This window comes from Triturus cristatus, chromosome 10, assembly GCF_964204655.1.
Source record: "Triturus cristatus chromosome 10, aTriCri1.1, whole genome shotgun sequence".
NCBI classification, from domain to species: Eukaryota; Metazoa; Chordata; class Amphibia; order Caudata; family Salamandridae; genus Triturus; species Triturus cristatus.
In genome coordinates, this window is record NC_140593.1 from 662,289,122 (window position 1) to 662,309,852 (window position 20,731).

General features: G+C 45.7%; 1 protein-coding gene across 2 annotated transcripts in view; it reads left to right on the forward strand.

Moving 5' to 3' along the window:
* CFAP70 (cilia and flagella associated protein 70) overlaps positions 1-20,731 on the forward strand; it is a 960,887-nt gene that overhangs the window by 723,596 nt on the left and 216,560 nt on the right. For both annotated transcript variants that reach the window (XM_085628140.1, XM_085628139.1), the window contains exons 20-21: positions 217-384; positions 7,075-7,211. In XM_085628140.1, the coding sequence (XP_085484266.1) occupies positions 217-384; positions 7,075-7,211 (305 nt within the window). The remainder of the gene's footprint in view (positions 1-216; positions 385-7,074; positions 7,212-20,731) is intronic.

Sequence of the window (20,731 nt, forward strand, 5' to 3'; positions counted from 1 at the left end):
GAGACCCGTTTCGAGGCCCCCTTTAAAAAACTGCCTGTACTCTGCACCAGTGAGACCCGGCGCACTTAAAGCCCTGCGTATCTCCATCCCTGTGCGGCTCCCTCCGCACCCTCTATTTCTCACACGATTTGACTCTCTTGTGGACTCTTGTTTACCTCCACAGATCCAACAATTACTGTTTCCCTGTGTTCCGTGTTAATCCTATGTTCTCTTTAGGACTCTTCTATGAAATCCAGGACAATGACATTCAGATGGACATGGCCTTCCAGGAAGCTGGCAAACTACGGCAGGCAAACCTAGAAAAGGACAGGGCTGCAGCAGTTGCCGCAGCCGAGGTGCTCACCAAAGAGGAGAACGCCGCACACGCTGACGTCACTGAGACTGGTATGTTCTGGTAAAGATGGTATGCGCGTGATGCATAGTTGTGATGTGGCTTGCATGCATTCTGCAGTTTTTGCAGTTATAATCTGTTATGTAAACCAATTTAAAGTGAGTAGAAAGCTCCAAGTAGCTTGTGGTAGCTACACAACCCTTCTTCTTGATGCCGCTTTCCCCTCCTATATCACTCGTTTTAACCCCTCACATGTTTGTTCTTCCCCCTTGCCCTTACCGTATGCATGACTGTAAGGACGAAAGTCCTTGCTGTGCCCTACAAGTCTCCTAAAGTTATAAAGGAATGCAAAAAGTGCCTTCAAAATGGAAACTCAGACCTAGTAATACCTGTGCATTCGCTTTTGCCAACTATATATAATTTAGCTTATATGCAGATGCACAGAGGGCGAAATGCATTTGTTACCGTTGTTGTGTGCAGGAAAGGACCATGACTCACCAGAGGCGAAGCCTCAAGTGAGCGTGATGCCCTTTTGCTCCTTCAACAATAGGTCACAATTAGCCTCTATGGCTTATGCTATTCCATTTGTATATGCATAATTCTTTAAAGGTATTTAGTCAAAATCCAAAATGCAAGGGGTAACATTTGTTCACCTGGGTAAAATTACATTGAAGAGGGCTCTTGACTATTAGGAGATATGTTTTCTATGTAAATACATTGTAGCGTGCAGTATGTGCGTCAGTAAACAGTCTTTATCTCATTTCAGTTGCAGTGTACTGTGGTAACAAAATTGAATTTAACCTTTGCACTGCAGTAATAAATGTACAAGTCTGTGTTTATAAGCACAGTGGCTCAGAATAAAATGCATTATAAGACATATTTATTTTCACTGCCGTTATGTACATATATAAACCAAAGGCCGTATAGTTAGACTATAGCCTTTAACATCTGAAAAGGGCACTGCTCTTCTAAGAGTGGCTAAAGGTCAATACTCTTGCCAGCCCGTTAAATCAAGGCATCAATTCTCACGTAACAGAAGAGGATTGGACAACCCATTTGCAAACTCACTTCAACAAAGACCATGGAACCGAACTGTACAAGGAAACCCTCCAGCTCGAAGGCGATGTTCAAACACTTCAAATACTCTCTAATACAATTTCAGAACAGCCTCTCATCATTACGAGTGAACAAATCTGCAAAAGAATTTCAAAGGGAAGGCACGAAGGAGCCCCTGGACCAAACGCGATCCCGCCCATACTATCCAGCCCATACTATTCAAACAAGACCCAAATTACTGGTCATCTGTATTGAAACCGACCTTCGAATCAATCCTGCGCACATCGAAGATACCATCTTCATAGAGGGGTTCAATCATCTCCCCTATCTGCAAAAAAGGCAACAGGGACAACCCAAAAAACTACCGGTGGGTAGCTCTAATTGACAATGAAGCCAAATATTATGCCGGATTGCTCTTACAAGAACTAACATCATGGGCGAAGGGAATCTGCAATCCCGATAAATCAAACAGGCTTTTGTAAGAACATGGGGACTACAACCAACATCATGACCCTTTCACTAATGATAGACGCTACACTTGCCATAAAACAGCCATTGTATCTATGTTTCATTGACTACAGCTCAGCATTCGACCATATAAACAGGAACTAATTGTGGCAAAAACTAAAAAAGCTGAACATTCCACCGCTACTAGTAAAACAGCTAGTCCTCTTGCACAGTAATACCTGGGTGCAAGTAAAACTGGGCACAGGAGATCATCTAACAAAAAAGATCCCAACCACCAATGGAATAAAACAAGGCTGCGTGCTTGCGCCGCTACTCTTTAATCTTTTCATGGCAGAGCTCTCAATCTCCCTCAATAACAACAACTTGCACGACTTGGTCCTCATAAGCCGGACACCAGTGGGCCTACAGCGTGTGCTTGATACTACATCTCGGTATTTGGAGGAGAACAAACTCAACATTAACACAGAAAAAACTAAATCTCTCTGCGTGAACGGGCGCAAAAAAAAGTCACAGCCTCGCTGGCATCTGGCTTCAGGTAAGCTGGAAGCTGTACAAAATTACAAGTACCTGGGAATCTTCCTCGATGATAAAGGAAAGTACACAGCTCAACTGGAGGCCATAACAAAAAGGGGATTAATGACCGCTGTGGCACTAAGAAACCTTAAGAATAACATCTCTGGCCCAAATCTATTTCCCTTGATCAGAGTGATCCAGGCAAAGCTTATACCATCAATCATCTACGGAAGCAAAGCTATGAGAGAGAGAGATGCTGAAACTTTGGATCGCACAAATACATGAGCAGTTCAAATGATTTTTGGGCTACCAGGATATACATCTCCCGCACAATTAAGGCTGGAGCTCGGGATACAAAGGCAAGAGGTCAACCGCAAAGGGGCATTCAATAAAAGCTGGTTCAAAATCAAAAGGGGTCCACCAGACTCATTAAACATGCATCTGTGGAAAGAACTGAACACCAAGGAGGCACACGCGGCCCGACGCTATCTGGACGACTCACTTAAGCAGTTGGGTTTACAGGAACTTTGGGAGGTTCCAACGATCATTGCCAGCTTAAAAAAATAGTAAACAATGTGATCAAAAAGGAATCACTTATACAGGACAAAGCCACCCTGAGTGAGCGCGCTCACGGATGGTTCACCTTGCAGACTTACAGCAAGGCATCACCACAAGCCTATCTCCTCACCAGGTCTCTAGAGCAACAAAAGAGAAATTCCTGGAACACCGCCTGGGCATACTTCCGTCTGCATACCACATGCCACCTTGGCTACGTCCCCCGAAGCCAGCAATTTGCCGGCTCTGCGGAGAGAGGGAGGAAGATATAATGCACCTACTAACTATATGTGAGGCCCTAAAACAGGATCAACGGACCCTGTTAAGACCTTTCTTCAATAAGAAATCCATTCAAACCTGCAGACAAGCAGTGCGAGCATCCTTCTCTGGTGAGGACATCCAACTAAGCTGCCACCTGGTAAAATACTTTTCCGTAGTAGAAACAATTATAAAAAGGCAGGCTACCAAGCTTGCAGACTGCATCACAACTGAACGGACTACGGGGTCTATGTCGCCACCCTAAATGAGAACTCCAGTAGCATTAAGACTGGCATATCATGGACTTTAAGGACTATGTAACTGTTTCAAATGGGGACCTTTGTAATGTTAAATATGTATATAATGCGGTAAACAACGTTTACCCCGAAACTTTTTCCCCGCTTGGAATCACAACGCGGTCGTTACAACGACTGCGTTGTGATTCCGCATACCATTACTCCGCAAGTCGGAAGAACGACTTGCGGAGGGGGGGGGAGGTGTTGGATTTAAAATCCAACACCTTCCCTAGTGTCCACACACACTGGAGTTGGAATAGTAAATTATACTATTGCAACATCCAGCGCCCCCCCCTTCGCAAGTCGTTGTTCCGACTTGCAGAGTAATGGTATGTGGAATCACAACGCGGTCGTTGTAACGATCGCGTTGTGATTCCAAGCGGGGGAAAAGGTGGCAGAATAACGTTGTACATTCATATAATGCACGTTAAATGTCTTACACTAGGCTTAATACCTTCACCAACCCTCTTTTTCTAAGTTAACCAAACTCCTCTTTTTGTAAATACCCAAGCCCTAATGCATAACTCCATTGCAAGCCTCCGTATATATCACTATTGAACGTTCAACTATTTCTAACAAAGGAATCGTTCCTTACCTTACAGCAAGATTCCCGGAAAACAGCACTCTCAGCACATAGCACTTTATCCTCTTGCAAGTCAGGCCGAACAACAGCACTTTCAGTACACATCATTTTACCCCGTCACAAGACAGGCCGAATACCGTTGCCCACCACCATTATCTAGAAGATGCTGTACTCGCTGCCAGCATTTCGCACCCTTTACTTACAAGAAGCGTTGCTTCCTGTTTGGTCCCTCTAATCAAACAGCTGCTAGGCACCAAAAACATGGTGTTTGCTCCTGCCACCAAGCCATCTTAGCAGCCATGAACCAAGAGAATCCGACGCTCAATATCCCGTTCACCAAGTTCGTCACAAGAGCAGCACAAAGGTTAATGCAGTGGGAGTCCCAGTAGCCAAATCTCCATCTTATTGCACTGGGTCGCCTCCCACTTATTTATGCAGTCAGACGCCACCTTTTCCTCTGGATCAACATGGCTGCCCACTTCACTTCATGCCCCGTGTTTTTTAGCAGAGGCACCAGAGTCTCTTCCCTTCTCCACACAGGGACCATTCTCCTTTTTAAATAGAGCCCTAAAGTGAGTGGATCGGACAGTTGGACTTTTCTGGACTGTGCCATGCCCGTTTCTCTCTTTTGTTCTCTCTGTGTTCTAACAGAATGGCCTCGCTCTAGCAATGAAGACATTCTGCCCCTCATGTCACATCTTTTACTGAATTTAATGTCATCAGGAAAATTATGAAAAATTAAATCCGGTACCCTCTTGCCTCTATGTAATTATGCTCCGTCAAACATTTAAACTTTTGTATTACCAAATCTCTTTTTATAACTTTCTAATATCAGAATGTTTTTCTATTATACAGATTTTAAATAATCAAACCCTAAAGTTTCTTACTACTATCACTTCCTTGACACCTTAGATAGTATGTGGTTAAATAAGGGTGGGACCCAGGGGGTTGAACACACTTTTTCTGGGATGAAGTTGACGTAGAATTGGGTTATACGCTCAAAGCAGGTATGTTGATTAAGTATGCATGTAGAGTGCTAGCAGTTTGTAAGAGAGTTTAATGGCAGGATGCACACACACATGAAGTGGGAATGAATTATTATAGGTACATTGTAAAATAGGTTTGGGATTGAAAGGAGCGTAGTATGCAAGTGAGTTTAGTGGTAGAGCGCATGCATGTACGAAGTGGAAATAAATTAGTACACGCACATTTAAAATAGTTTTGGGAGTGAAAAGGGTTGTGAAGCAAGGATTTCACGGGGTTGGGTGATGAATTTAGTGAGTAAGAACGAGCGTGAAGGAAGTAGGCGAGAGGGGTTCACAAGGATCGTAGCCACGTGAAGGGAGGTATAAGGTGGGGGTTGTTGGTTGGTTCATGGAATAGAGGGATTAAGGTTGAAGGGGGATACGTTCATTGGTAGAGTGAAGGGGTTGCACTTATAATGCTCATGAAGGGGCTCATTAGATAAAACGAGGAGGGGTTTGAACAAGTTAAGTTATTTTGAATATCGATCACTAATGTAAGCTGAAGATGTAAGATGTTTAGAAATGGTTAACATGGTAATGACTATGTGTTTTATTAATTTTTTAGCGTCCCCTGACGAAGGGCGCATGTAGCCCGAAATGCATTGGGTCCTTTTTTTAATAAACGCTGCTTTGAACAAACTCATGCATCTACAGCAAGAGGTCCGGATGGGCACAGCTTAAACATTAGAACATTTGAAAAATGGTACAACAACCCATGTGTGAATGAAAGTGTATTATGGATGAAAAATTGAGGCGTAAAAAGGATGGAGTACGTGATTAAACATGGAGTAAATTTGGAATAACGAAGAAATGTTAGCCAAAGTGGCGCAACTCAGCTGTGCGATCGGTTTTTGGGGCAAGATGATGTCCCAGTTAATTATGTTGTTTTTTCTGAATCCTACATCTCCAATCGAGAAGCACATTCTAGTCTAACAACAATCCTTTCAGGACATGTTGCTGGAAATTTCCTCACACACCGCCCCAACTTCAGGATGAATGTGATTTACCACCCTACAGGTCATACCATCACCGTTGAAGAATGCATGGAATTCCTAACATCTCAATTAATCAGCTCAGACAATATTATCTTCCTCTGAGACTTTAATCTACTCTGGATCTAATCATATCAAGCACACCCCACCTCCTGGCCATTGACCCCATTCTGGTGGACTGGTCCAACCATTTACTGATCCCCATCACAGTGTCTTTCACCTGCACTAAAACCTCTGCTCAACCTTAGAAGACAAAAATTTGGTTCAGGGACACAAGCAAGCACAACATCAAAGCCATGGCTAACATAGCCCTCTCATACCAGGTCCCAATAAACATTAATGAGACCACAGACAGAGCCAACTTCAACACCCTAAAACCTACTTCTATGACCTATGCTAGGAGAGCATGGAAAGTAGAATAACTTTAGCTAGATTTTTCTAGGGATAAAGAGTGCATTGCAGACCTTGTTTATTTCAGAATATTCCCAGATAAAGGCAAACGTGTTCAGTATCAGCATCAACTCCTTCTAGGCTCAGTATCAGCTTTTAATGGAAAGTGCAATATGGAGATGGCATCTCTGGCAGGCAGAATAATTTTCAGGTCTACTGTTACCTATAAGAACAATGTTCTACAGATTCCTATGCATCCTTATTTTTTCGCTTTATGCCTGTGATCCATGTCATCCATCTTTTTATCCTTAAATAGGATGTATCCTCTGAAATGTCATCATAGTGGTTATAAATCCGACCTGGGTGGCTTGAAGGGGCTACAGAAGTTTAAAATCTCAAGAGTCTTAAGGCTCCACCCTGAGGACATGCGTGTTAGTTCACAGTACATAAACCTAAATCATATACTAATGCTGTAGAGCTAGTGGTTTTGGTGGGCCACTTTTTCTAATACCACAGTGTATTCCACTTTGACGTGCATGGTTTCAGTGTGCAGCCTCTGCCATTTGCATCTGATATGAGCTCTTCTCATCCTTTTTTTTCTCCTTAGCAAGTGCAGATGTTAAGACTACACAGGAACCAGACCCCAGTGTGCATCCTGGAGCTCATTCTTCCATTCAAATGACCGAACAACCCAGTATCTTCATGGAGACTATTGACTTCCTCATTAGAGTCAATGCTGTGCAGGTTAGTGCAAGCAGAGACAGTGAGTGGGTGTTGATGACTATTGTAAATGAAACAGTTGCAGAGGCTGAATACTGCCTGTATATATCTATGTGCAGCCTAGTAAGGTAGTTACTAGGACGGACTGCCATGAATCTCTCCAAGGAGGAACATTTGATTTAGTTCTTAATGCTGCCTCTGCCTATCTACCTCTCATACTGTTGTGTCTTTCTCTTCCTATTTTTTGCTTCCACGCCTTTATTAGACATAGTTTGACAGTGCAGTTCCCTGCAAGACTTATTGCTTGCACTATATAGTGTGGCATTCTTCAGCCATTTGCTTATTTGGATCAGTTCACCAATTTTGATTGGCCTCTTTCATCCACTGACTGTGTTAGGTCAGTCCAGAGGATTATGTCCTTCTAAACTGTTGATTACTTGGTGTCTCACTCTGCCTTACATTGCAATGCTTGGGGGGTTTTATTACATCTAAAAAAAACTATACTCCGCACACATTACATCACATTTAATTATTTATTTCATACATGCATTGTATACAGAAGGTGATCTTATTAATTTACTACATAAAGCATTGCGTGAATGCATTTATGATGATTCAAGTGTGACACTTACCCTAACATGGCTTCTTTTTGTTTATCACTTTGGATGTCCATCTTGGGATCAGGCTGTACTGATGTGATCAACACAAAACAATTTGGAGGCGTGTATTTGAGATGTAAATATGTTAAAATGGGAGCAGTTAATCAAAACCACTGATGCCAGTTTATCACCACCACCAATACCACTAATACCACCGATACCAAGAACAATACATAATATGTATAGTACGACCATTACCAATACCATCGCTACCAATACCACAACTGCCAATATCAGAATCATCAAAGCCAATACCACCATCTGCATCAATACATCGCCAAAGCTATCATCAGTACCACTATCAGCAATACTATACCACAGTCAACAATAGTGCAAGTACCACCACCAATACCACCAAAACCAATATCTCCACCACCACTAAGACCACCGATACAAGTACAACAAATATCAACCCTAGTTATACCACACACAAACACCCCGCTAGTAGCATCACCAATACCACCACTTTTGCCAACACTAAAAATCACACCACCGCCATTACAAGCGATTCCACCATAATACCAATGCCATCACCAATTCCACCATACAGCAACCAATATCCCAATCACCATTACCGCCAGTACCACTAATTACACAAGGATCATCACCACCAGCAACACAACCACCAATACCACCAACATCAGTACCATTGCTACTGTCAAAACCTGTTTGTAGGTGCCTCGGGCAAGCAGGGTCTCTTAGGCCACAGCTTTGGGACCTCAAGGTTGTTTGCCTGTCATGTCCCAGGGCCCGTCCTACTATGGCTTTGCAAACTTGGCCAAGTACAAACCCTTCAGCACTTAACTCTCAGTGGTATTGGTGGTGTACAATCACAAGCTTTTTACAGAGGTTAGTGTGGAAGTACAAAAGGCTCAGCACTCAATGTAACACCGAACAGCGCAATAACATGATTGTCCAGCCCAGTGCTTGTCTTTTATAAAGTAAAGTACTTTATTACACTTCAAAACTCAACACTACACAAAACATACCAAACATACCAAATACCTAGGGTACAGGTGTGAGCCTAATTATTCTAGGTAAGGCTGCCCCCCTCTTCACTTGGTCTACATCCACCACACTGCTTTACTCTACAGTACTCTTGAATGGGTAACAGCGCAGGTGCAGTGCTTTTTCTATTGGTTACCAGTCTTTAGGCCGTAATACCACTCAGTCTCTCACCCTTGTTCTGGGGCGTGGTAGGTCCCTTATGGCAGCCTTCTGCACTTCAGTCCGGGATCCACCTTCGCCGAGAGGTGGGCTGGTCATATTCGGGCCAGGCAGCTGCTCCCCTCAGAGGGGGAAGGTGCAGGCCACACAGCAGTGTCCTGGATGCAGCGGTGGCATGCGGCTGTCTTCAGACTGTATCCTCTTTTGTGCTAATGGTGTCAGCAGCAGGTGGGCCCCTTGGTCGTAGTCACTCAAGCATCAATGCATTCCTCTTCCAGGTGTTACACCTGGGTGGCCTCGAGGCACTTCTGTGCAACGGCTGATGAGTCTCATCCGTCACACTGGAGGAAGCATCAAAGGCAGCCACTCTGGCACTTTAGCGCACCTTGGCATGTGCCTTAAAGTCACATTTTTTACTTTCAGTGGTGAAGTCTGCATTGGCACACGATTGGCAAGTTTCAGGGGCTAGCCACACTCTCAGTTCATCAGACACAGCAAGTACCACAGCTTTACAAGTCTCTTCTTCAGTGGCGCAGATGCTTAAGTATATTCAGGCAAGTGGCACTGTTGCATCAACAGGGTTTCTTCAGGCACCTGAGCATGTGCCACTGGCCAGGCTCTGTCCCTACTTCTGCAGAGAAGACCAGTCAGTGATATACAGGCAAATGCCACAGTTGCAACTGCAAAGTTGATGGAGGGATTCGCTTGGGTACACTTCAGTAGTGCTGCCGATCCTCTGCTTCGGTAACCAGCGCCGAATTGGGAGCATGCCAGTCATGCCCTTAATGAGTCTCTGGTTGATGGACCATCAGACCCAGATCACTAGCTTATGTCCACAGCAGCAGTTGTCTCCTCCCCGTTTCTTCCAGGCAGGACTCTCTAGGCATTCCTTGACAGGGAGAATTTCTTTAACTCCATATCAGACTTCAGGCGATGTCCCTTGCATATGGAAAAGTGGCTGTCAGACACCAGCTCTGGTTACACAGTAGTTCTCTAGGTGCTCTGTAGAGCACCCTTCCTTGATTAGAGGCAGCTTGGAATTGGAATCAGTGAGTCGCTAACTCCCACCTTTATACAGACAGGATCTGTATTCCCTGTCTGAACTTTCAGAAATAGTTTGTGTCAGTTCTCCTTTCATGTGTTCTTCTCAGGCTGTCCTCTAGCCTCAGCCATTGTCTAACGTGATGGTCCTCACAGCAGTGTCATCTCCAGGCTGGATACCCATAATATAAGCAAAAAGGTGTGTGACCAATCTGCACCTGACTATCTACAGCCATACCTGAAAGAGGTCAGAGAGAAAAAAGACTTACCCTTTCTAAAGAGCCCTTCACATCCTTAAAAAGGTCTGGTCTACACTATGATTTCGAAAACCACGGTACACTCTACCACCATACTACTCTCACTAACCCGAGACTGGCACATTAGTCATCTGCCACCTTGAAGAGTGCACTCGGTGCACCTGTCCAGGACAGGCCCATGACTGAACGTTTGTCAAAGGGCAGGACTACGCCTTTGTGCACACTGTAAAGATGGGGCAAAATAAAAAAACTAGGATATAAGATACTCTCCAGATGACCACGAAGGACAGGGGTCATAACTGTACTCCAACCACAGGATATTCCTTTCCTAACAAATACCAATATGAGCATCAACAGAATTTCAATTCCACATCACTAATACCACCACACCGATAACACCACTAATACCAACACCACCACTACTGGTACCACAGCTACCACCAGTTTCACAACCACCAAAGTATCCCCAACAATACCACCACTATAATTTCAATACTATAACCCTTACCACAACGTCAGTTCCACCGCTAACACTACCACCAATACCATCTATACCAGTACAAAAAACAATATCACCAATACTTCTACCATCAATAGCATAACTACCAGTACCACTACAAATACAACCAATACCGTTAATACCAACCCTATACCACCACAATAGCAGCACTAATACCATCACCTCCAAAGGCCATCAATAATACCTCCAACACTACCACTATCAGTAACACTACCAATACCAGCATACTATCATCAACACTACCAGTACAACTACCAGCAATAGTACTAATACTAACACCACAATTACTCCCAACAGTAACATAAATATCACCTGTACAAATACTAATATCATTGACACCACCATATACTACCGTAATTATCACCTCCATCAATACCACCTTTATTAACAATACCACCACCCCTGCAATTTCAATTCCACACCACCACTACTGCTATCACTCACTTGGTGATAGTGAACCCAAATCAAATATCACCAGTAACACCATCAACAATGCAACTAATAATGCCACCACCATTACCACTGAAACCACCACCATCAAAACCATCACCACTAGTACCGCCAGTAACACCACCAGTGGCACTAATGTTACCACCACCATAAAACTAGCAATGTCATAACTACAATGTCATTACCATTGAAAGTCAAAACACTAATGTAACCACCACTGATACTAGCACCAGTGACGCTTCCAGCAGTATCAGTACCATCACTTTCAATACCATGAACGGTAGCACCAGTACCACCACCACTCATACTACTACCACCAATAGCAATGCTGTGACCTCTGGGTGGCGGTGGTACCAATTGACATTCCATCAATACTACCACAGGTAGCACAACTAATATTAGTACCACTAATAGCACCAGCACCAATACCATCACTGTTAATATGACACTACTACCACAAATGTCATAAATACTACTACCCTCATGAAAAGTATCAATACCATTACCACAGTGTGGGTACCACCACTAATAAAACCCCTAAGCCATCACCACCAATACTAGCACCATACCACAACCACAATACCATCACTTCCAACAGCAACACCCATATCCTCACAATATTGAATCAAATACAAATAGTACAAACACCACCGACAATAACACCCATAACTACCACCTCCAAGAATATCACCACTACCAGATAATGGCCAATACCCTATGTTCTGTAGATGTCTGCTTTACCACAGCCCAATGTATATACAAGCATAAACTCTACTTGCCAACATTCCTGCTGTCTTGCTTTCAGAGAATTACTCCTCTGTCTCCTGAGATTATTAACACTCGTAAACTTACCCTTTACCCCCAAGCTCCTTCTACATAGAGGGTTTTCAGCCTCCTGTTACAAAATTGACTCCATAGTGACCCTTAAAGCCATTTTATGCAACATCATATCCACAGTCAAGCATAGGGTAGAAATTACAGGCTTATTTATCAGTCCCTCCTTAGGTTTTCGGTGCTTTACACCTGATTACCCGAGATCTCAGCATCAAGCCTTAACAAGCTTACACCAATAAACTATAAAATCTGGATAGATATGTTGCTTCAGGTGGAGGGTTGGGAACAGTAATTGCTCACCAATTCAAGTTCAAAGGTACTTTATTTGGTTGTCGAAAACCATCAAAGCAATACAAAAATAAAAGTGCATGCATCACATCTAGAGGTAATGATATAAAACATCATACAATAAAAATGATACATTAAAATCAAATCGTTAGTACCAGCAATTAAGAGCACTTGAGTATGTATCTCTTTGTAACAGTAAAGAAAAAAAATCCAGTCCATAAGATGAAGTATATTAAAACACAAGTAAAATCAGTAAAAACTAGTGTGCAATTAAAATGATTTAAAATCATCATCGCCCAAAAAATTAGACGAAGAATATACAAAGATACAAAAAAAGAAAAAGACTTCGAGCTTATATTCCTGACATTAGCATCATGAGACTCCATCTATCAAACCATGGAGATGCCCAGATACCACATATACTGGTTGGTCCTGTTTTTCAAAGGCATCTGAGGACAAGAACTTTTAGCAGTTAAGCCAAACATTTGTCAAAAACCGACTAATAGCAAACATAAATAAGGGTGAGGTATCACTCTTCATAATCTTAAAACCTGTTGAAAAATGTGTCACCCCCATGTTTAGGCATAACACGCGCAACCATTTCCTATGGTACCCTAAATATTCAGAACATATGAGCAGAACATGTTTGATCGTCTCAGGAGCAGAACCACAATCAGGACACAGATTAGTAGGCAAGTCCTTGCTCCGTGTACTTGTAAGAGATCGCAAGGGAAGACTACCCAGCCGAAAGCGTACATGAACACTATTTATTATGGGGGGGGCTATGGTGTCCAGAAGGACTCAAAGCTGGGGCCTCTCTTGCGTTCAAAGAACAGGTTGGTTAGGGACCCATTAGAACCACTTGCACAGGGATGCTCGATCATCCCATAGTCTTAAGAGCCCCGGTCTCCTGAACCATTCAAAAATACATTTTAACCAAAGGACTGATTTAGCATTGTCCATTCTCATTATGCTTTCAAGCGAGTCTCTGTAATCTTTTAGTTCTGGTGCAGACCTTTGATGGACCCAATAAACTAGGGGCTTCAATGAGGCTGAGTTGTAGATCCTGTGCATGCCTAAGTCGAAAAAGAGTTGAATTAGGAGTTTGCTTCCTGGGACTGAAATGAAGGCTCTAGCAAAATTATTCACTGCAATGGCCAGCTGATGGGTGTCAGCAAAGCCCCACACCTCCGCACCATAAAGTGCAGCACTCTGTTCTTTTGCACGGTAAACTTCTAAGGCATGAGAATCCGAGCGAGATTGCATTCTCTTATGCAGCCACAAGACAGCTCTTTTAGTGAGTTGGGGCTCCCATTTGAATTTCTCTGCATTCTTAACCCCCAGATAGTTGAAGCTGGTGACTCTTTCCAGCTGTTCATTACCAACTTTAATTGTTCAGTACTTCGCAGCACCAGTTCAAAACTCCATGCATTTTGTTTTGTTAGCATTTAGTTCAAGCCCTCTAGTACTACAAAACCCCACATATCTGTTGATCAAAGTCTGAAGCTCCATGGGAGTCTTGGAAAGGAGGAGAGAGTCGTCCACAAAGAGTAGAATGGGAACCTTTTTGCCATTTAAAGCAGTTGAGTCGTTCCTAGATTCCAAGAGTTTATTCACCACATCATTTATGTATAGGGTGAATAAAGTCGAGCCGAGGACACACCCCTGACGTACTCCTTTCAGTATTGGAATTTGCTCTGTCAACTCCCCCTTTCTACACCAACAAAGTTGAGTGTAGTTCTTTACATGCAGCCTTTCAATAAATTGAATAATTTTCACTTCTGGCCCTCTGACCCTGCGGAATGCGCAACTTCCAAAGAGTTTTCAGACTCCCTTCAGTCGCTCAACTTCACTTCAGTTGTCAATGCCCCCACGCACAGGTTGGGACACATCCTTGACCAAATCTGGCACCGTGATTGCCCGGTCACCTCACTTTCTATTTCCCCGTGTCTTTGGTCAGATCATTCTCTGATCACTTTTTCTCTATCCCCCCTCTCATTACCTAAGTCCACTCCTGCGAGAAACATCTGGGCACGATCATGGAACCGCGTTGATGTCGAGGCTTTATCTACCACCCTCTTCTTTTCCAGCCCCGACCTTACCGGGCTGCCCTCTTCTGGACAAGCAGAAGCCATCAGCAGCTGGCTGCGGGCTGGCTGCGATACCATCGCTCCTTTAAAGCGCATCTCGTCTAAACGCCCCAAAGATGCTAACCGATGGTTCTCTGACGATCTGAAGACCCAAAAACTTAATCTCCGCCAAGCGGAACGCCAGTGGAGGCGGAACTACTGTCCTGTTTTTAAAACCCGCTACACTGCCCTTCTAGTACAATACAAGAAATCCATACTGGAAACCAAAAAAACTTACTTTTCATCCAAAATCCAGCTCGCGGAGAACCGGCCAAGAGAAATATTCTCCATCGTTCAAGATCTCGCTTATTCCGATAGAGCCTCACTCAAACCTTCCCCATCACAACCACTATGCGATTCCCTCAACTCCTTCTTCCTCGACAAAATCAGTAAGATTAAAGCTAAGATCCCCCCCCCTTCCCCGGCTTTCACTGACCCTTGCTGTCCTCCAGCTACAGCACGTCTTGACTCAATTCCTCCCCTCACGAACGATTCACTCTCCTCTATTCTTCCGCTGGTTAAATCCGGCTCCCCGTTGGACCCCTGCCCTGCTTATATTTTGAAGCAGATCTACTCTCACTGCCCCTCACCGCCCCTTACGCTTCTCAACAGCTCGCTGTCCCAGGGTATTGTTACCCCTGCACTCAAATCGGCAGTGATCGTTCCGATCTTAAAAAAACCTGGGGCGGACCCTTCGGATCCAGCCAACTACCGCCCCATCTCTCTTCTGCCTTTCTTGGCAAAGATATTGGACCGACATGTAGTCAAAACCTTGAGTGAGTTTGTGGAAAGAAATAGTGTCTTGGCTTCGAGACAGGCCGGTTTCCGCCCAGCTCATTCAACTGAGTCTGTATTTATATCTGTCCTGGATAACCTACGACAGGGAATGGACACTAATCAACAACAGGCCCTGGTCCTTTTGGATCTTTCCGCCGCATTCGACACGGTGGACCATACCATCTTACTCTCACGTGTCGAGGCGGCGGGAATCGGAGGGACGGCCCTGTTATGGCTATCCTCCTTCTTGAGCGGTCGGACTCAGGCGGTTCGCCTGGGTGAGTACTCAGCTGATTTTCGGCCCATCCAGTGCAGGGTCCCCCAAGGATCCTCTTTGTCCCCCCTTTTATTTAACCTTTACATTGTTCCCCTTATTTTTGCTTTACAGCAGCTGGAGGTCTCTGTGTACAACTACGCAGACGATCTCCAGCTCATCTTTTCCCTCTCTTCCTCCCCCGAGTCAATATCTAATTTTCAGTTCATCATGACTTTTATCCAGGACTGGATGAACTTCAACCACCTGAAACTCAATCCCGATAAAACGGAATTGGTGTTGACAGGTGGTTGCTCCAGTCCCTGGTCCTCTTCCTTTTGGCCCTCTTCCTTAGGCTCCCCACCCATTCCTGTCCCTTCCGTCAAAACTCTTGGGTTTAAAATTAACAATCAACTCTCCCTACACTCTCAAGTCTCTGCCGTCGTATCCTCAGCCTTCCTCTCCCTCAGGACAATCCGTAAAGTCTCACGATTCTTTTCCTCTGATGCGCTCAAGCTAATACTTCTGGCCATGGTAACATCTCGCCTAGATTACGGCAATGCCCTTTATCACGGCATGCCTGAATACCTCATGAGGCGTCTCCAATTGGTCCAAAACCAAGCCGCTCGGCTGGTCTTTAATCTACCAAAATCACACCACGTTACACCCCTCCTTGTCTCCCTGCACTGGCTCCCTGTCCGGCAGCGCGCCTTATTCAAGCTTGCCTGTACCATCTTTAAAGCCCGGACAGGCTCTGCCCCTTCTTTCATTAACATAGCCATTCAAGACTACATTCCATCGAGAGAACTCCGCTCTTCTTCCCACCACCTCCTCGTGGTCCCTCGCTTCAAACTGAAGAAGTGGGGGGGCTCCAAATTTTCGACCACGGCCCCAGCTTTTTGGAACTCCCTTCCAATCTACCTGAGAACCTGCTCCCAGTACCCTCTGTTCCGTAAAGGCCTCAAGACCTTTTTCTTTACCCAAGCCTTCCCCTCTTGAACGGTCACTTCCCCATACCTTCCTGCCCCCTGAGTAGTAGTAGCCATTTAGCGCCAAGAAACCGCTAGGTGTATGAGCGCTCTACAAAACCCTTAAACTCAAACTCAAACTCAAGTTCCCAGGGGCACCCATGTCAACCAGGACTCTCCACATTTTCCCTTGGAGAACAAGTTTGAACATGGCTCTGAAATCAATAAAGGCCATGAATAGTCTGAGTTTCAGCAATAATACACACTTCCAGTGTAAGGTGGTAAATCTAAAAACATGGTCGGAGGTACTAATCCTAGATCGAAAACCCGCTTGCAGGGGGTACAGGATATGCCTATCCTCTACCCAGTGTAAGAGTTTATTTAAGACTTGTTGTGCAAAACATTTCTGTAAATTGTGTACTAGGCGTATTGGCCAGTAATACATGACGTTGTTAGTGTTGGTTATGATGTCGCGGTGCCTACATAGGCGCCACCCAGGCGCAAGGACGTCAGTTCTTTTCTTTCCGCGCCAGTTAAGCTCCGATCCGGGAAGAGCTACCACTCTGCCGCTTTTTGGCAGGCTTTTTTCTTGACTTTTGTCGACATTTTCTGAGTAGCGGCTTCGTGAGCGAGGGATGTCTGGTAGGAAGACAGGTTTTAAACCATGCGGGACTTGTTACCGCATGATGTCGGTTACCGATCCTCACTGCGTATGTCTGTGGTGTCTTGAATGCGACCACGATTCGAAGTCATGTTTAGACTGTCTGGTGATGGCTCCGAAGACCTTGAGGGAGCAGGCAATGAAGTTGCTTGCGGCCCGGCAGTCGACACCGTTAAGCGAGACTCCGAGGAGGTCACAGTCCCTTTCGAAGAAGAGGAGGTTGCGGGACCGCTCACAGAGCCCTAAATCCTCTTCCTCCCATTCGAGGTCATCCGGACACTCGGGGAAGAGGCACAAGAAGAAGAAGTCCAAGTGGACTTCGACTTCACCTCAACTGGCATCTGTCGTCGAGAGAGGTAAGGAGCACCGACGCTTGGCTCTGCGGAGCCGGAGCCCGAGTCAACTTTGCGCCTCCCTCCCTTTCCGGGAGCCGGAGCGACTCCCGCTCAAATTAAAGATTTTTATGAGGCCATGCACCGTGTATTTGAGTGGAATGACCCCTTTGGTGAGCCCTCAGGCCCAGCGGGGCCGGATGGGGCCCCATCGAGTTCGATGCCGTCGGTTTCGGCCACAGCGCCGGTGAGCCTCAAGGATCCGATCCCGGTTCCTGGTCGACGCCAGTCGTTCCACCGCGACCTCCTCTGGCGTCGAACCTGAAGTCGGTGCCTGCGACGTTGTCGTTGCCCATCGGTGGCGCAAGCCCCATCCTCATCCCCGATGACACGGAGCCGGAATGCGTCAAGCAACGCCGATTTCGACGTTGACAGAACCCAGGGGTTCTATGTTGTCACCTGAGCACTTTGTGGATGTGCTGGGCTCAGGAGAGGAATGGGAGGAGTCTGGAGACCCATTGGAGACCAGGATGTCTCTGAGGAGACTATGGACTGGTATGGGGATTTTGGGGAAGCCAGTGGTCTGGATACTTCCCCAGACACTGGCATGCTCTCTCCTCCTACAGTGGCTACAGCGGCGGGGGCGTTCTATGCCATGGTGGTTAAGAGGGCAGCTGAGGTCCTTGGACTGGAGTTGCCCTCAGTGCAAGTCAGGACTAATCTCCTGAGCAAAGTGCTTCAACCTGGGGCTTCCACCTCTGAACCCCTATTGCCCTTCAATGAGGCACTTACGGACGTCCTTCTAGGAACATGGTCCAAGCCTAGCATAGGGGCTCCTGTGAATAGGACGATTGCACTCCCCCATCCCCCAGCTCCGGGTGACCCAAAGTTCCTCAGCAAACACCCTACCCCAGAAAGTTTGGTGGTGCAGGCCTCTACTTCCAATGGCGCATTCCCTTCCGCCCCTCGGGATAGGGAATCCAAGAGAATGGATTAATTTGGCAAGAAGATGTTTTCTTCCTCCAGTCTGGCATTGCGGTCGGTGAATACCACATGCTTTTTGGGCCGTTTATCCCAATCTCTCTGGTAGACGGTTGCACAGGTACTGCCATCAAGTCCCGTACGTGGCCCGGGCTGTACTCTCCCAAGCTGTCAAGGAGTGGAGGAATGTAGCAAAATTCACCATACAGTGTGGTTTGGATACAACCGATTCGCTGGGCAGATCAATTTCAATGACAGTGGCCTTGAGGCACCACACATGGCTTCGTGCAACTGGTTTCTCGGGATATGTCCAAGGAAATTTGATGGACATGCCCTTTGACAGAACCCTCTTTTTCTGGGGAAAAGGCAGATTCGGTCCTGGTCAGGTTCAAGGACTCTCGAGCTAAGGCCAGATCCATGGGCCTCTCCTCCACTCCTACTGGCCAATCTTCCTTTCCCCCCTTTTGTGGCAACAGAAGGGGTTTCCAGCTGTGTCAACCCTTTCCCAGCCACCGTCCCGCACAGACTGCCAAAGCCGTTTGTGGACGTGGGCAGGAGGGCTATTCTCAACCTTTCCTTTCTTTTGCGCCTACTATTCCGCCAACTCAGGAACGGCTGGCGGAGGATCATTTGAAACTGCTCCAAGAGGAAGTTACAGCTCTTTTGGCAAAAGGAGGTATAGAAAGGGTCCCAGCTTCAGAAGTAGGCAGTGGCTGGTATTCCCACTACTTTCTGATTCCGAAGAAGAACAAGGGGCTACGGTCCATTTTGGATCTTCGTACCGTCAATCTCTTCCTCCTCTATTAGAAGAACTTAAAACATTTAGCGGGGTCTCAGGCTTCAAAATGAACTTACAAAAACACTGGTATTCAGCCTTACTCTTCCTCGAGCTGAGCAGGATCAATTGAGGCAGAAATTCCCATTCGAGTGGGCACAAGGGGGCGTTTCTTATTTAGGGCAGCAGATATATCCGACGACGGAAAAGACGGTCAAGGCCAACTATTCAGTCTTGAGTTACTTAACTGGAAGAAGCACACCATGTTGTGGTTGGGCAGGCTGGCAGCCGTTAAAATGACTCTCCTGCCCCGCATTCTCTATGTGATGCAGACACTACCACTATACCCCCCACCTGGAACTTTGGCACAAATGGGAACTTTATTTGGGAAGGGAAAAGGGCGCACATGCCAAGACATCAAACATTTCGGAATCAGGCTGATGGGGGCTTGGGGTCCCGCACTTAGAGAAATATTTTCAAGCAGCGCAACTACGGTATATGATTGAGTGGTATAAACTAGAGTCTGAAAAGCATTGGTGTTTCATTGATTGCGCAATTACAGGGATGCACATATGGAAGGTTCCCTGGCTCCCTAAACGACATACGTCAGCTGGAGCTTATATCTCGCCGGTACTGAGGGTGACCATTGGGGCGTGGGGCGAAGTACAGGAGCCTAGTGGCCTTTCAACCCCGGTTTCCCCACTGACCCCTTTCATAGGCAACCCAGACTCCCCCCAGCGATGGAAGGGAATGGGTATCTTAAATGGCAAGAAGCCAACTGTAGAAGGATATTGGACTTATTCGGAGAGAAAGGGATTATGGATTTTCCCGAATTGGTTTCAGGTTTCGGAATCCCCTAAGACACCTATTGGAAATATTTAGCGATCCGACACTGGGTAACACAACCTCAGGTGCAACCCCATGCTAGCCGCTCCCTCACAAAATTTGACCTATAATATATCACATGCACATCAGACAAGCGCCTGCTTTCAGATATCTACTCATTAATAAGCCTAAACATAGAGTTAAGGCCCCAGCGCAGCATAGATGGGAATCGGAGCTGTAGCGGGAATTCTCCCCTACGGAATGGCAGGATATAATCCATAGGGCTAGGGCCTCCTCCTGCAGTACTGCGGGAAAAGAAATGTTTTTAAAGATAGCACACTACTGGTACTGGTTAGAGTTGCAAAATGGAAACCGAGTGAAAACGATCCATGCAGGTGCAACTGTGGGCAGGCGGGCACCCTCGCCCATATCCTCTGGCAGTGCCCGAAAATACAGGTTTATTAGAACACAGTCTCCCAGGAAGTCGACTCCATCCATCACACCGAAATACACAGATTTCCCAGTTACACCCTCCTGGGTCTGTCAAATCCCCTTACCTACCCTCTTAAGTCATGTAGGGGAAGAGTCATTACTTTAACACTAGGAGCCGCCAAACAGGTGCTATTG